This window comes from Taurulus bubalis (genome assembly GCF_910589615.1).
Source record: "Taurulus bubalis genome assembly, chromosome: 11".
In the NCBI taxonomy this organism is placed as follows: Eukaryota; Metazoa; Chordata; class Actinopteri; order Perciformes; family Cottidae; genus Taurulus; species Taurulus bubalis.
The window spans coordinates 17,289,705-17,304,135 of record NC_136599.1 but is presented as its reverse complement, the minus strand read 5'-3'; the positions used below and the strand labels follow the sequence as shown (position 1 = coordinate 17,304,135).

The following is a 14,431-nucleotide window of genomic DNA, read 5'->3' as shown; positions in this document are numbered from 1 at the left end:
TAAAATGCTGCTGAGTCTACTGTCATCTTATCATCTACGCATTATGTTTATCTACATCCACTCAACTGCCTAAGGGCTGCTGTAATGAAAACAAATACTGACACTCAGTTAATAATTACAATATTAAAACAGGCCTGTCAGACTGAGCTTTGCAGATTTCAGCAACTTGAGCTTGTTTGCTGTCAAAAGAAGGTTAGAAACTGGGTGTTGATTAAAGTTGTAGAGCACAAATTAATACTTTTTGCATCTGTTTTTATACTAAGCACCTCCCTCATGGAACTAGATGTAAGATATCTTAAAGGTAGACGCGTTTGTCTGGGAAATAACACGGTGTCTTAAATGTGGAAAAGAACAATAAAAGAATAAACATATAAACTATGTTTAGTAGGGCCTGCAGTTCAAACATAGTAGGACAGTGAAGTTTTGGCAGAGGTGAAGCTTTGGCTGCAGGTGATTTCCACAACCTTCATTTGAAGTAGTTGTCTGGTTTGAAAATATAGTCAATACTTCATTATTGTACCAGACATACTTCATTATCTGGTGCTACAAAATGAAAGAGTGGGGAATGTTCTTGACTGATTATCTTTCTTTCCCTGTTGTGCAAGTTTTGTGTGTGTGTGTGTGTGTGTGTGTGTGTGTGTGTGTGTGTGTGTGTGTGTGTGTGTGTGTGTGTGTGTGTGTGTGTGTGTGTGTGTGTGTGTGTGTGTGTGTGCGTGCGTGCGTGCGTGCGTGCGTGCGTGCGTGTGTGTACAGCTGCATGGTAGGGGGAACTGTGGATCATTCCCACATTCATATTGTATAGATTTTAGTTTTTGTCATTAAAAGCATTTTTTTTTTTTGACTCTGATTGAGAAAAATTACTTACCTCCATGGGGTCCAGAGGCTCTCCATTCTTCAGCCAGCGGTATGAGGGTTTGGGCTTCGCACTGGCTTTGCAGTCCCACACCAGAGTATCATCAATGGTCTTCTGAACATCTTGAGGCTTCTCAGTCAAGTGAGGTGCAGCTGTGAGGTCACATACCACATACTGTAAATGAACACGTTCATGCTACAAGTATGCTTGAGTATTTCCAGTACGTAGCAGTTTTAGAAAAAAATCAATGAACCAACCAAGCAGACAATTAGTTCATTAAAGAGGCATCCAAGGGTACAAATCATAAATCCACTTCCAATTAACCCAAAGCTCACCTCCAGTTGAAAAATATATCAATTAAAAAAACTGCATAAACTTAACACGTGGAAGGATCAATAGGTTAGTTGAAGCCCTTCACTGTAAGCTAAAATATATCTATTGGATTTACTACAACCTGCTTGAATAAGTTACACTGATGAAGATATTTTACAAGAATCGGGTTTACTGATTCATACAGTACAATGGAAGGGTTGTATTTGTTTTAGCAGTGCTGGTAATAAAAGAGATTATATTCCATTTTTGTCTTTTGAAACATCTGAAATATATAGAGAAAATGCTTCTTTATTTATGATAGCAGTCCTGTGGCACATAAATGACTCGCACCGTATCGCTAGCGATAGAGTCAGAAGATTTATGGCCCTTGTGAATCACCCACATAAATACAAGACACCGTGCAGGGTCAAGGGTAACATGGTAGTTAAATCTGTCTGTCTGCTTGCCTAGCAGTGCTACTTGATGATGATAATAACAATAATAATAATAATAATAATAATAATAATAACAATCATCATCGTAATAATGATGATAATAATGTAAAATAAATATTGCTTGAAATAGCCTTTCATCTTATCTCTCTCCAAGGATATGAAAGTACAGTTACAGCTGGAACAGTATCCGTGTTGCATTCAGTGTAGAAGACCTTTTAGTACTCTACTCTACTACCCCCATCCATCCATCCATCCATTATCAGCCGCTTATCCGGGGTCGGGTCGCGGTGGCAGCAGGTTCAGCAGGCCGACCCAGGCTTCCCTCTCACCCGCAACACTTTCCAGCTCATTCTGGGGGATCCCGAGGCGTTCCAAGGCCAGCCGGGAGATATAATCCTTCCAGCGTGTCCTGGGTCTTCCCCGGGGTCTCCTACCAGTTGGACGTGCCTGGAAAACCTCTAATGGGAGGCGTCCAGGAGGCATCCTGATTAGATGCCCGAACCACCTCAGCTGACTCCTTTCGACACGAAGGAGCAGCGACTCGACTCCAAGCTCCCTCCTGATGTCCGAGCTCCTTACCCTATCTCTAAGGCCGAGCCCGGCCACCCTGCGGAGGAAGCTCATTTCGGCCGCTTGTATTCGAGATCTCGTTCTTTCGGTCGCCTTCCGGCTCAGCTCCTTCTTCACCCTCTACTACCCTCTACTACCCCCCACACAGGGTATTGAACCAAGGGGTCCCATGCAAAATACAGTCTCTCCCATCACTAGGTCATGTTGTGGCTGGTCAGCTGTGTTTAAATCAATCCCGATGTGCTCTGTGGGCTCCTGAAGAAGATTGACAGTTTGTTTTGGGGGACTGCTGTATCCAGGGTTCTCATTTATAACTCATTCATAACTCATGTATAACCGCTGCATGCGCACAAAACGGCTCCTGTATGTCACTTCCCACGCAAAGGTTTGGATTTATAAAATCAAACTAAAACGGGAGCATGGTCACACCTCTGCCAAAACTCTAACCAATCATATAATGATGCCTCTCACACATTTAATTTCACTTAATATCAAATGTTAATTATAGATCCACGTTATCATAAACATTTATATTCAACTTAAATCTTAAATGTGCTTTCTCAAAATCACATCCCCATCGGCAAACCGGAGTGCAGAAGAGTTACCATCATCAGTTGTAGAAATTCAAGACAACATCCAATAGAGTTAAAGAATTTCAGTACAAAGAAACAGTAGTTTTTAATCATATATTTTAATACTGTGCATATACCACCAAGTACAATTCCAGTTTTCATAGTTTTTTAGTGTAAAACCGCTGCACTGAGACACCACTACATTGAGACACCACTACGCCACACACACTCTCCCATCTCTAGTCACCTCACCTGGCACATCCTCACCACCTACACATATGGATCGGGTAAATTAGCTGCTGGGTTTTTTCCTGTGACAGACAGTATCTTACTGTTTTTTTCTGAGAAACCGCAACTATGCCATGGTACCTATATTGTTGAGGACCACAAAAAGGGCAGTGTTGAGGGGGAAATTGATTGGATGAGTGGTTGCAAGCAACAAGTGAAGTATATAGCCTGTTCTGTACAACCTTGGTCTCATCTTCGATCAAACAATCTCCATCGAACATCATGACAACAAGTCTTCTATCATCTCAAAAATAATCTCCCTCTCCTCCTCCTCAGCTTCTGAAACACTCATCTACACCTTCATCATCTCACAACTTGACTACTGCAATAGCATCCTGCACGGCACATCCAACAAAATCCTGAACAAGTCCCAATACAACCAAAACTCAGCTGCCCGTCGCTCACCAGAGATCACCTCAGTCCATCCAAACCTCCATTGCCTGCCCATTCAGCAAATTATCCAGTTCAAAATGCTCCTCATGTTCACACGTTTCTACCTTTCTGATTTCTTGTACCGGCACACTCCCTCCCACAACCTCAGATCCGCAGACGCCAACCTACTTCCCCCTCTCACCAGGTCCAAGCATTGGACCTGGGGGGATAGTGCCTTCTCCATTGCTTCCCCAACCGCTGGATCTCTCTCCCCCAACACATCCGACAACCAAGTTAACATTCAGGGTTTCAGATCTTCAGAATCCAAATTGCAATGTAAGGTGCTCCATAGGCTTCATCTGTGCAGGAGTAGGTTGGCTAGAACGTACCAGTGGTGGGCCGTTAGGGCCTGCTAAGCCTTCTCTGCTGGCCTAAACAGAATCACAAAGTTATAGCTATTTTATAATTGAATTGTTTTTCACAAATACACTACATGTATTATATACTTTTTTCCATATCATCTTATTTTCTCCTTGCACAGCTCCCATCTTCCTCTGTTGCTCTGCCTTCAGCCAGCAGCACTACTTTTCAGTGCAGCAGGCTTTCATCCAATCACATTTGTTCTCTTCTGTGTCTCTATATCAGCAAAGCAGTTTAAGCAGGCCTTTGCAGATTAAAGTACACAGGGAGTGGACATTGTGGTTGATTGTCATGGTCTTCAACAAATCAGATCTTTAGTTTGACAAGCTGGGTGTATTCTTTGACGTGCTGCGCCTGCGAAATGGCATGGACGTGTGGTTGGTCAGTGGCCCAGCATGACCATTAACATGTGCTGTGATTGGTCAGTGTGTCAACAGGGCGGCACTCAGTGGGAGCTGGAATGGTTTGGGCTGAAGCGAGAGAAGTTGTGACATGTTAAGGGTTTCGCTTGTTTTGGCGCTCGGTAGCTGGAGGAGGAGAATCGGACTTGGTGGCGGATTCGGATGTTTGCGGATATTTTCTGCCCTAGAACGGGTGAAGGCGTGTTTTCCGGGGGCTCGGCTGGGAGGCTCAGCTGTCATGGCCACCTGTTGCTGGAACTGAAGCGCACCGATAAACTGTACAACCGCGTTGCTGAACTTTTTGTTAACAAAGAGAAGCGAATGGACTTTGGCTTTAAGTGAACAGCATCTGGTAAGTTGCCTGCTTTTTGTGTTTTTTCTTTTGCGGTGGCATTTTGTTGATGTGTCTATGGTGCTGTTTTTTTTTATCATCGATTGTTTTGTCATGTTATAACTAAGTGTGGTTCTTGTTGATGCAGGGAAATCCCCGGTGGGCCGACGGGATTGGGCTGGTCAGGTGGGTCCGACCGAGAGGCGCTGCGTATATGCGCGTTGCTCGGCAGGAGTGGCCGCTGTCTCTCTCTTTTTTTCTCAAAGTGGTGGAGCAGCTCCGCGGGTCGGTCCCCACGCCCCGTGTGACCTCCCTCCATGCTCGTGGTGGTGCTGTGTGGCGTCTGCTGTCCACACATGGTGGTCTGTATGAACGTGCCGTGTATTGAGTGTCTGACAGCAACTACGTGACACTCTCTCCTCCTATTTTTCAACAGTATTGGCTTGATGACTAATTATTTTTGATTGTAAGAATGCAGCGCCACCGTCTCATAAATGCAGGCTGGAGAAGGTAATGTCATATCTCAAACTTGAGCACCTTAAACACATCATCCAGGGCTCATCTTTAAAGTTCTTCAAGGTCTGGCAGCCATTTCTTTTTAATTTTGAACAAAAATTCCTTCCTTCTTAGTATTTGAAAAAGAAACAGCCAACATAGAGGAAGTGTTTGGCAGCCCCATATGCGAAGTGAGATAATATTTTGTATTAAAAACCCACATAATACGTTTGGAAATGAGCAAGCTGTCCTGAATTGAAAATACATCACTATACAGAAACAAACACTATTGTGCATGACACCCAGTTAACAATATTACAAATGAGACTGTCAGAGATAACATAATGGAAGGGAAGACATGATGCAAGAGGCTTCTACACAAAGTCAATCTGATCGTGTCTAAGCTCATTCAAATGCATTCATCTGCTAAACCACGATCTAATTTCATAAATCCCCTGGAACTACAGAAGGACAATTAAGTGGGAAATCGAAAGAGAGGCCACCCCTTATTGTTCCTGTGCCCGCATTGGTTGGGTGTTGCAAACACCACATCCCCATATTGATTCTCCCTTTCTTCTATAGAGTTGATGGATGTCCCACAAGCTCCTGTCTATGGGAGTTTAAAATGAGATTACAGATTTTTATCACCTGGCGGCTGGCCAGTCTGCGAGGCTTTGAGATGAGATGGGCCTTAAATCTTACAAGGAGAAACATGACTGCCACACAACTACAGCAAAGAAAATGTGCAGAGGCAATGCAACACAGCGCCAAGACAGTGATAGCTACAGGCTGTGGAGAACTTATGACCTTGTTTACAAAATGACCTTAACATGATCAGATCATGTCATTTTCCATTGTTTTAGAGCCTCTAAGTCATCACGATCCAGTGGTGTCATCCTACACTGCTCTATGAATAGGCATATCACTTTAAAGCAAAACATGTTTAATTCTGAGTCGACCTACAGGTACTGTGAGCATTTCATCTTTCCCACAGGTGCCGGAAAAGACTCCATACTACTGCATTATCATATCAAAGGCCCCCTTCTTCACAGGAAAGACAAATCTGGATTTGATGATTTCACTCAAGCACATCCCTACAGTGCCTTGTGGGCAGACATCATCAATGCATAAACTGCAAAATAATGGAGAGAGAAACCATAAAATCCTTCATCAAGGGCCATTAAAAGCTTTCTCAGAATATGGGCTATAAGTCCAGTGTTGGTGGGGGGAAAAATCACCTCTCCCTGAAAGGTAGTATAAATCTGTGTGCGCAACGGGCCCGTATTGGCCGCTGGCACAATAAAGAGCTTGTCAGAAATGAACTACCGGTAATAGGTTAATTTATTACTACATCTCACTATATGATGCGTTATATATGGGTTCTAATAAAAGCTACAGATTGCGTGACAACAAGTAAAACTTTTTTGGTTCAACTCACACCAAAGCTATACTTTAATCCTGCAAGATTTTCAATCAGGTTCAGCTGCAGTGAAGCTTTGAGGGTATTGATCAATAGGTAGAAGATTTAGTGAAAGTGTATAAATGCACATGATATGTTAGGAAGAAGACTGAGAGGTTGAGGGCATAAGATATTATTTGTTCAAGACAAGAGGTGTGAAGTAAAATCAGTTTTAGATCAAAGTCAGCGAAATCATCCTCCTACTCACCATAGAAAGAGAGCTTTCCTTTTGCGGAGTTTCTTCCTCTGCTGTTTTCAGCCACACATTCATATATTCCTGCATCCTCCTGCTGGAAGTAAGGGATTTCTAATACTCCGCTGGCTTTATTTATGTCCACCTTCCTGCCAAAAGAGGCTCCATCCACTCTTCTCCAGCTGATGGTTGGCACTGGGCTAAAGGCATGAAAAAAATAACACACAGCAAGACCACAAAATGAAAAATACTCCTAAAGATAATATTATCGACAAATTTAGCTAAGGCTCATACACATATATGACAGCAGCGAATACTTAAAAACACGTATAAAGCATGTCAATGTTTAATCAATCTGAAACATTAACTGGTGAATGTTTCTTCTGCGTATTCTGGGTGAACAGCACAAGAAGGACTCATTCAAATGCGAAATTGTCTGCTCTCAAAATCACTTCCGAGGCTCCTCACACATTAGGATGCAGCCTCGAATGATTCAGTAAACAACAAATGTCTGTGGTATAATAACACACAGTGGGACGTACTTTCCAAGTGCAAAACATTCCAGTTTGACAGTTGAGCTCTTAGCAACAGGGACAACTTCAGGGAACTGCACTTCGATCTTTGGCTCATATTCACCCATCACACCTGGAGTTAAAAAGAGAAACAGAGAAATAATGTCATGTATGCCTGAAGGAAATTATTTCAGCTCAAGGCATGAAAAATGTTGTTCCCTCACAACTGTCTTTGCCAAAATAAATGAAAGCTCTTTCTTTGGACACTAAACTGTGTCCAACAGCTGAGTTAAGTATATCTAAAAGAGATTCAGACATATTACATACATTTATTGCATTTTTGCACTTTCCTATATATTACATAAATGTATTGCATTTTTGCACTTTCCTACTGTTTGTTGTAGTTATTTTTATTTTTATTTACACCTTAATATGCACATACATACTTGCACTCTTGCACTTCTACTGTCTAAGTTTAAGTCAATTTAATTTAATTCCTAAATTAATACTCTGTTATTCTTTCTTTCATCCAGCTATTTTATTGTTGTTGTTATTTTTATCTTTATTCTATTAGTATTATTATTGCAAATATCTTTCATCCCTGTTGTTTTTATATCTTATCTTATCATATTTTCTGTGTAAATGGCTGCTACGCGACACAAAATTTCCCCTTGGGGATTAATAAAGTATATATTCATTCATTCATTCTTCTGACCAGTGGCCATCATTGCAATTATGTACTATAAATCACACACCCTTCCTGTAAAAGTGGTCTAGAGATCATCAAACATCTACAAATCATAATTACAAACCTGTCTTGTTTGAACATGAGACGAATCAGATGAAATGATGCAGTGAGGTTGACACAGTCCTCTTTTTCCAAACCAATCAGTTGGATACTTCAAATAAAGCTTTGACGATGTGATTGGCTAGATTGTTTAACCACGAGACTTACCTCTCTTATGGAAGTATTGAACAGAACCACACCACCATAATTATATTTCGTGGTGTGGTTGGCCAGCAGCCGGCAAAATACATTTTTCCCAGCAAAAAACTCTCACCTCTTAAAATGTGTTAAGTTGCCAGGCTATTACTAAATTCAGCAATTTCAAAGTTGCACTCAAAGTTACGTCTCAAAATTAGATTTCCTACTTTGTACTCTAATCATAGTAAGTGAAGTAAAACTGTCATACCATCAACCCGCAGCACTAGGGGAGTCGGTGGTCCTTGAACGCTGCTTTTGGTGACTGTGTTGGTGACTACACACGTGTAGTTGCCCACATCAGAGGGTTCCACTTTGGCAATGTAGAGGTTGCCGGTCTTCTGGGACACAAATCGTCGTGTGTCCTGGATGACAAACGATGGGTACTCATTGAAGATCCATGTGAAGGTAAGTTCTGAGAACAAAGTCAGACACATAGAGCACAAGTCAAAAACACATACTGTATTTATGCATCATCTATACCCATGTAAAGATAATGTGTACTGCATCAGCAGTCTCATAACTTCAGTGTGAGTGGGTGCCTTCAGGGATAAAGTAATTAGTGGATGAGACTGAGTGCCAGCATTCTATGATTAAAAACACAATGTATAATGGAGGAGCAATTACTCTTACTCACTGTCAGATAAATGCTCTTAATATGATAAAAGTTTAACAGGTTCACGATGTTGAACTGATGGTGCCAAGGATATGAATGATTGACTTCTCGGTGAAGTACATATTTACATTCCCTGCAGAAGTGTTGAGGTATTTCGCGGAGGCACGCCTGAGTTAAGAGTGTGGTGGTGATTTAATGACTAACAACCAACAGGTTACCCTCGTCAAAGGCATTTAAGTCCCAACTGTCCAGTATTGCCGCTCAGTGACATCCGGCATAATGCCATGTTCAAACTGACCGCACATCCATTTCAATGGGACTACTACCTTCATACAGTCACGGTCCAGCAAAATAAAAACACAAGGTTGTCTGAAATAATTGAACCTGGCTGAACTTCTGATGTCACACATTATCCAGCAAATGCACTGCAGTCAAGCACGGACGTGATTGCATGAACAATTATCGCAATGGAGGAAACTTTGATTTCGACAACTTTCCATAATTGTAAAAGACTTTCCAGTTTTGGAATCTGGTGAGCCTTCCATCACTTGGATGTAATGCTAAAATCAGAATTCCTGGATCATGTTTCATCGTCTGTCTGGTACCTGAAGACAGCTAAAGGCTGCGGTGGTTCTGGGAGCATTTCCAGGTAATTGTGAGGAGAATGTTATACTTGTACAAAGCAAACTCACCTAGTGTACATTAAACCTGACATTGTATGTCTATTATTGTATTACCACTGCATCTTTATGCATAATAATAAATATAATGCCCTGTTTTATTTAATTTCATATATGTAGTTTCCTCTACTTTAAATTTGTCCTTATCTGTTCTTGGAATTTATTCCATAATATGAATATATGTTAAAAAGACAGAGACAGTAGTTGTACATAAAAAACAACAACAAGCATCTCCCTTTGTGGCTGTCATGTAGCAACAGAGGACCTTAAATCAACCCTAAAGCTGCAGATCCTTCATGAGAAACTATATAGTGCCCAATAAAACCAATATATTACAGATCATGTTATTCAGTATAGTACCACCTGGTCTACTATTCATCATCCTTGATAACAAACTTCTGTGAAAGACTCCCGGTACTACCAACCAAATGGAGTGCAGTCAGAAAGGCTTTGTACTAACAATGAGCCGCATTTAAAAAAGGAATGATGATGTTTTGACACATTGACACAAGGATAGATTGCTCTGGACCATATTGCATCCCTGTCCCAAAAGCAATCTTGGCCCTTGGTAAAAAACTTGTTTAAGCGATGACTCTGCACTATGGTACAGGGAATAATTGAGAGATGAGTTGGACATCATCCACTGACTCAGTGTACTTCATGTTGGCTCTTTCGGGGCAAGAGGATGTGTGGGCTTTGACATATCACTGCAAACCTTGCAAATTACGACGTGGCATGGAATCTTGAGATCTCGTGATTCACATATTAAGAAAATGCTCCTTTTCAACAAGTACAAATACAGAGTGGGTGTTATTATATGGGTTGGACTGGTAGAGGTGACCTTGAGATCATCCCCAAAACACAACATGCGATTCAAACTTGGACCACTCAGTGTAATCACATCTGTCTGTCTGTTTCGTGCCAATGTTGTTTTCTGCTTTCCAATGTGCCACATTTTGAAAGTTTGTATGTGTATAATAACTGCTCGGTACATAAAATCTAACGCTGCTGTTAGCTTCATATGTCTGCTCAACTAGCTTTTGGCTGGAAGCAGTAACTTCCTTGGGGGTTGTTGTCACCATGAGGTTACCAGGCATCCTGCTGAAAATGTTTTCAGAATACGTTTTTTTTCTTTGACTTTAGCCATTGTACAATTTTAACAAACAAAACAAAAAAAATATTTCTTTAAAAATATATATATATATATATATATATATATATATATATATATATATATATATATATATATATATATATATATATATATATATTGTCTCTTTGGATAGAGCCAGACTGTTTCCCATCTTTATGCTGAGCTAAGCTAACAGTCTCCTGGTTTTAACAAATTGAGAGTTGTATCGATCTTGTCCTCTAATTCTCTGCAAGAAGGCGAATATGTGTTTCCTTTAATGACTTACATGGACTGATATGAGACATGTAATAAGAGGAGTGGCATTTCAAATACAATGTTCATCGCTTGTGGTTTTCTACTGCTTTGCAGTTAATTCGAGCCTCCGTCATTTGTATCAACCATAACCTCTTGGTTCGATCCATCCAACCCACAGAGAGAACCGCTGTAATATCCTCTCCCCTGAATAATATATCCAAGCTCTCATCCTCACAAGGTCATTTATTTTTAATGTCTGCTTTTGAAACAACATCTTTTAAAAGGTACAGGGCATGATACACTGGAACAACAGCAAATAAGAGGTTACTAATTGTCCAGTTAAAGATTCATGATCAGAAACAGGAAGCAGGAAATAGGAAGAGGAAAGTACCAATGGTTGTATCTGATGATTTTACTTGAGAGCCTCCTGCGGATGGGCGGTAATGGAATAATGCAATCATGACTGACAGTGAGTGGCAGATTTTCATTGTGGTTCCATTTAGCCCTTGTATAATGAACAGGCAGCATAAATTCCCCCTTAATGATCTGGGAGGAGGGAAGAGAAATGCAACATGACAGGCCAAGGACATACTGAATCCAGAGTGGGGTTTTGTACAAGTGTGTATTGTAAGAGTATATGCACAATTTGTGTAAAAGTTGCACTCCCAAGTCTCCTCAGAAAGTAACAGCCATTAACCAGGGCTACCTATCTGTATTCATAACACACAACAAGTTCACTCTATGAAAAGGCTTAGGTCACGCACATGGGTAAAAATCCCTCCAAGCTATGTGTGTTACTGGCCAGCGAGCAGCCTCTGTTTTGAGGTATATGCACTGCAAATAGAGAACAAGTGATTTCAGCCTTGAGTAAATCTAAAAGGCCTGTTTCCATTAGCGAAAGGAGGTCAGATGCATTAAGTCCTGGACTACCACAGTCATTCAGACCCTCTCAAAGCAGATCATGACACAGACTGACAACGAAGGCACATACAGTGCATTGCAGTGGAACAACACCGCTGGAGCTCCTCTTGGCAAGTGACAATATTTTGGTCAGTCTTTAAGGGCAACTTCACACTGCCTTACAGTTTCAAAGCATCCTGGCTGCACCAAACTACTTCCTGCAGCTGTCTTGAGGGTTTTGAAGCATCGTTAAAATTAAATAATGGCTTCCTGAATCATGCATGGGATACTGAAATCCTTTAAATGGGAGATGTGCATTGTTACGCTGATCAGGAATTGTGTCACACTTTATTTTATGAGAGCATGTTTCTCACTTTTCCAACACTGTGAGTCTATTCAAATGACAGTCAGGCTTTTCTGTGTTTCATATGTACAACGGTACATTAATAGTGCTGTAAATAGAGTAATGCATATGTCATGTATTTGCCACAGGTTTCTTATGTTTCCATATTTCTTTCATGAATGTATAAAAAGACAAAACGTATAGCAGTATAGCCATTAATATTTGTAGTCTGAGAACAGAGCTTTAGGACAGTATAATGTGATTGTAAAGAGTGTTGGTATTTGTATGAATATGTGAGCATGTTACTAAAACTAGACGTGTTATAATATTACATAACAGATGGTCAAGCTAGCCTTCCAGCAAAGATGTTACAAAATTTGAGATAATTCATCCTACTGCACATCTCAGCATCCACAACATCGCCATCAATAAGCATTATCTACGATGAAAGCCGCCAAAAATGTTGTCAGAAAATGGATCATTGCAAGCACTATGCAGGGTCTCCAGAGAAGAACTATGATCCACAAGAAGGAAGTGAGGGGTGCTCGGTATAAACAAAAGCAGTCTGTACGTCACTGGTCGGTCAGACATGCTCTGTATGTGTTCATTTGTTATGAAAAAAGCAGCAGGGGAGCAAACTGACCTCGTTTGACTGAATTTGACCAAGATTAGCAATTAATCCCCCCCAACCACCAAAGAAAAGAATACTTGTTGACAGTCTGATAGCATTGATAATGCATAATGAATCCCCCTTATAAAGAACTAGCACTCTGCTGTCTGTGATGTAACCTTTTCATCGTTGCCGGTAACTGATGAGTCTAGGTTGCCTGTAGTGTGGATGCGAGCGTGATTGGTTGTCTGTCTATATGTGTTGGCCCTGTGGTAGCCTGGCGATCAGTCCAAGGTGTACTATGCCTTTGCCCAAAGTCAGCTGATGATGGCAAATCATTGAACAATTCAACAGATTTTATACTATCGTTCCTTTTTAAGAGCAGGTAGTGGCTCTGTATGAGACTGGGTGTGACAGATATGGGCCAGGTGCAATCTAACAGTGTTGGTTACTGACAACAGCCCCTCCAGTACTCGAGTCCCAAATGATCAGTGTCATATAGGAGGGAGGTCCAGAGGGAGTTTGGAGTCTAAATAAAAAGTAACACAATTTTGTAACAAACGACAGACAAGATGAACATGAATTATTGAAGAGAATTATTGAATAAGTCTATTAACATTTCCCTGCAGACAAAAACATCAAGACCCAGATAACATATCTCCAATGATCCAGTCACATTTTTACCCAAACACACTGTGGCATACATCTTAGTAAACATCAGTGAAGTGTGATGCTGTCAAATATGCAAGAACGCAGTCAAAACAAAGCAGCTGGAGTTCTTGAGCAAAGTACAAACATCAGAAGCTCAGGGAGTCTCCTGAATGTCGTGAAAATGAGTTTATAAAGAGAGACGTTACATTTGTAATGCTAATTTAAATAAAATGGTGTCCTGATATCCCCTTATTGCATGAAAGTATACCAATAAAATAAATACTCCCGCTGGTTGAACCATCTGTTAGTTAAAAGGTCAAACTATACATTTCATCACCGATGAAGGAAAAAAGTAAGAAGCTGTGCCATTGACAAAGTAATACACTACATGTGTGGGGGGAGGTGATTAGAGGAGGTGAGTTTCAAAGGTGTGATGTTTCTCACAGGGGTGAAGCTCCCACCTGCTGTTAACATGAATCAAATGAGATTCATCATCAGATGATATGAAAGGTGGGGTTTTTACTCATCCGACACTTCCAGTTCTTTGCAGAGCCGAGCTGCAGCACTCCTGAATAATTCTTGTGGTTTGAAAGGTGTGAGTGACTCTTGGCCCTGTTCTTCAATGCAATGCAAAATCTTTAAATAAAAACTGAAATGAAATGTGTTGTACTTGTGCCATACTTAGGTACTTAAACGTGAGTTCCCATTAAGTCCTCACGTAAATGTCATCAGCATTTCTCAAACCTTTTGCTCTGAATAGAAACAATTACAAGCAGTAGTCAAGCTTTTACACCTGTAACTCTCATTACGTTTTATACAAACAGTACATAGCAATGAATGAAATGGTAAACCCTACAGTACGCTGACTTCAGCATTCATCCAAACACGCGAACCAGAGACTCACTAAACTGCATTTTCAAGTGAATAATGAATGCTTGGTTACCAAACAACTCCCCCTTTTTCAGACTAGCTTGCAAACAGCGCTTCCAGCCTGTTTGTGTATGTGTGCAAAACATTTTGGAACATATA

The 14,431-nt window shown here is 40.8% G+C and overlaps 1 protein-coding gene across 1 annotated transcript in view; it reads right to left on the bottom strand.

Annotated features, from left to right (window-relative positions):
• Positions 1-14,431, bottom strand: part of cntn3a.1 (contactin 3a, tandem duplicate 1) — a gene marked incomplete at its 3' end in the record, with an annotated part of 66,925 nt that overhangs the window by 28,578 nt on the left and 23,916 nt on the right. The window contains exons 5-8 of the mRNA XM_079226556.1: positions 8,427-8,630; positions 7,264-7,366; positions 6,737-6,921; positions 866-1,005 (exon numbers count right to left, since the gene is read on the bottom strand). Coding sequence (XP_079082682.1) covers positions 866-1,005; positions 6,737-6,921; positions 7,264-7,366; positions 8,427-8,630 — 632 coding nt within the window. The remainder of the gene's footprint in view (positions 1-865; positions 1,006-6,736; positions 6,922-7,263; positions 7,367-8,426; positions 8,631-14,431) is intronic.